This window comes from Tetrahymena thermophila (genome assembly GCF_000189635.1).
Source record: "Tetrahymena thermophila SB210 genomic scaffold scf_8254188, whole genome shotgun sequence".
Classification (NCBI taxonomy): domain Eukaryota; phylum Ciliophora; class Oligohymenophorea; order Hymenostomatida; family Tetrahymenidae; genus Tetrahymena; species Tetrahymena thermophila.
This window is the reverse complement of record NW_002476087.1, coordinates 55-3,325: the sequence shown is the minus strand read 5'-3', so window position 1 is coordinate 3,325 and position 3,271 is coordinate 55. Positions and strand designations below refer to the sequence as shown.

The window sequence follows — 3,271 nt, the reverse complement described above, 5'->3', positions numbered from 1 at the left end:
AAAAAAAAAAAAATGATATAATAGATTAAATATTATTAAGAATTAGAAGAAGTAATTATTATTTTTTTTATTAATAAATTTTAAATTTATATAAATTAATAAAAAAAGTTTAAAAGCTCTTCACTTTTATCTCATTAGGTTCTCCATATTAATCTGAGGAATATTTAATTAAAAAATATTATTTTTATTATTATTAATATTTTTGTATATTTAATTTTAAATTGATTTAAATAAAAAATTTATATAAAAGAAATTATCATCATTATTTATTGATTTTTATTAAAACTTAAATTTTTTAGCTATTTTAACTTAATTTTTATTTCAATTTTTAATTATTTATTTATTTATCATTCATTTTTTATTATTTGATATTTTTTCTTCATTTTTGCTATCAAAACTTACACTTAATAAAAGCTATTTATTTGTTTTACTTTATTATATTTTTAATTATAAAAGTTAATTTAAAACATTAGAGTTCTTTTAATTTATTTGATTTGTTTTCCTTTTTCTTTTTATTATGATTTCTTATTTTTTAATTCTTTGTTCATTTTATCAATTATTAATTAATCTTATTATTTCATATTTTTTCTTCATTTTTTCATTCATATTAACTATTTAATCGTATATTTTTTCTTCAATATTTAAAAAGTGAGAATTAAATTGGTGCAATGGGTGCATCAGGCTTAGGTTCTGCTTTAGCAAATTGCATTAATCTCTCAAATTTGACACTTAATCTTTGGTAAAAACAGTTTATTTGTTTTGGATTGTGATATTTTTAATTATAAAAACTAATTTAAAACAACAAAGCTCATTTTTCTTTTTCTTTTTATTGTGCTTGTTTTTAGTTCTTTCTTTCTTTGTTAATTTAGCTCATCATTTTATTTTCTAATTTTTGTTTTATTATTAATTAATTAATCTTATTATTTCATATTTTTTCTTCATTTTTTCCTTCTAATTAACTATTTAATCATATATTTTTTCTTCAATATTTAAAAAGTGATAATTAAATTGGTGATGAAGGTGCATCAGGCTTATGTTATGCTTTAGCAAATTGCATTAATCTCTCAAATTTGACACTTAACCTTTAGTAAAAACAGTTTATTTGTTTTGGATTGTGATATTTTTAATTATAAAAACTAATTTAAAACAACAAAGCTCATTTTTCTTTTTCTTTTTATTGTGCTTGCTTTTTAGTTCTTTCTTTCTTTGTTAATTTAGCTCATCATTTTATTTTCAAATTTTTGTTTTATTATTAATTAATTAATCTTATTATTTCATTTTTTTTCTCAATCTTATTATTTCATATTTTTTCTTCATTTTTTCATTCATATTAACTATTTAATCATATATTTTTTCTTCAATATTTAAAAAGTGAGAATTAAATTGGTGCAATGGGTGCATAAGGCTTAGGTTCTGCTTTAGCAAATTGCATTAATCTCTCAAATTTGACACTTAATCTTCGGTAAAAACAGTTTATTTGTTTTGGATTGTGATATTTTTAATTATAAAAACTAATTTAAAACAACAAAGCTCATTTTTCTTTTTCTTTTTATTGTGCTTGTTTTTAGTTCTTTCTTTCTTTGTTAATTTAGCTCATCATTTTATTTTCTAATTTTTGTTTTATTATTAATTAATTAATCTTATTATTTCATATTTTTTCTTCATTTTTTCCTTCTAATTAACTATTTAATCATATATTTTTTCTTCAATATTTAAAAAGTAATAATTAAATTGGTGCAATGGGTGCATCAGGCTTAGGTTCTGCTTTAACAAATTGCATTAATCTCTCAAATTTGACACTTGACCTTAGGTAAAAACAGTTTATTTGTTTTGGATTGTGATAATTTTAATTATAAAAACTAATTAAAAACAACAAAGCTCTTTTTTCTTTTTCGTATTCGCGAAGTTATTGTGCTTACTTTTTTTGTTCTTTCTTTGTTAATTTAGATCATCATTTTATTTTCAAATTTTGCTTTTATTATTATCAATTAATTAATCTTATTATTTCATATTTTTTTCTTCATTTGTTCCTTCTAATTAACTATCTAATCATATATTTTTTCTTCAATATTTAAAAAGTAGAAATTAAATTGGTGATGAAGGTGCATCAGGCTTAGGTTTAGGTTTAGCTTTAACAAATTGCATTAATCTCTCGAATTTGACACTTAGACTTTAGTAAAAACAGTTTATTTGTTTTGGATTGTGATATTTTTAATTATAAAAACTAATTTAAAACAACAAAGCTCATTTTTCTTTTTCTTTTTATTGTGCTTGCTTTTTAGTTCTTTCTTTCTTTGTTAATTTAGCTCATCATTTTATTTTCTAATTTTTGTTTTATTATTAATTAATTAATCTTATTATTTCATATTTTTTCTTCATTTTTTCCTTCTAATTAACTATTTAATCATATATTTTTTCTTCAATATTTAAAAAGTAAAAATTAAATTGGTGCAATGGGTGTATCAGATTTAGGTTCAGCTTTAGCAAATTGCATTAAACTCTCAAATTTGACACTTAACCTTTAGTAAAAACAGTTTATTTGTTTTGGATTGTGATATTTTTAATTATAAAAACTAATTTAAAACAACAAAGCTCATTTTTCTTTTTCTTTTTATTGTGCTTGCTTTTTTTTTGTTCTTTCTTTCTTTCTTTCTTTGTTAATTTAGCTCATCATTTTATTTTCAAATTTTACTTTTATTATCAATTAATTAATCTTATTATTTCATATTTTTTCTTCATTTTTTCCTTCTAATTAACTATTTAATGATATATTTTTTCTTCAATATTTAAAAAGTTACAATTAAATTGGTGATAAAGGTGCATCAGACTTAGGTTCTGCTTTAGCAAATTGCATTAATCTCTCATATTTGACACTTATCCTTCAGTAAAAACAGTTTATTTGTTTTGGATTGTGATATTTTAAACAAAAAAAATGAAAATAAAATAAAAAAGCTCTTTGAATTTATTTGATAGCTTTTATTAATTTTATTTTTTTATCTTTTTTATTCAACTAATATTATTTTATTTATTAATTTAAAGAATAATTTTTAATTTAAAAGTTTATTCTATTTTGATATTTATTAATAATTTTCACAAATATATTATAAAAGTTTAACCTCAATGAATGAATCATAAATATTCAAAGTAATAAGCAAGTGTCGTAAATCAAAAAGATTAGTTGTCTTTGATTTTAAATAGTGAAAAAATGATGTATGAATATAAAATGTTTGAATAATATTATATATTTTATTATATAATATTTTGAAAAAAA

The 3,271-nt window shown here is 18.9% G+C and overlaps 1 protein-coding gene across 1 annotated transcript; it reads left to right on the top strand. All coding sequences in view use genetic code 6, as the record gives it.

Moving 5' to 3' along the window:
* Positions 1-668: 668 nt before the first annotated feature.
* TTHERM_002653393 (cyclic nucleotide-binding domain protein) lies at positions 669-2,911 on the top strand (the record flags this gene model as incomplete). The annotated part of the gene is made up of 7 exons (XM_012800464.1): positions 669-739; positions 998-1,087; positions 1,373-1,462; positions 1,721-1,810; positions 2,080-2,175; positions 2,435-2,524; positions 2,795-2,911. Coding segments are annotated over 7 exons (644 nt in total), but the record flags the coding sequence as incomplete, so codon positions are not given.
* Positions 2,912-3,271: the final 360 nt, after the last annotated feature.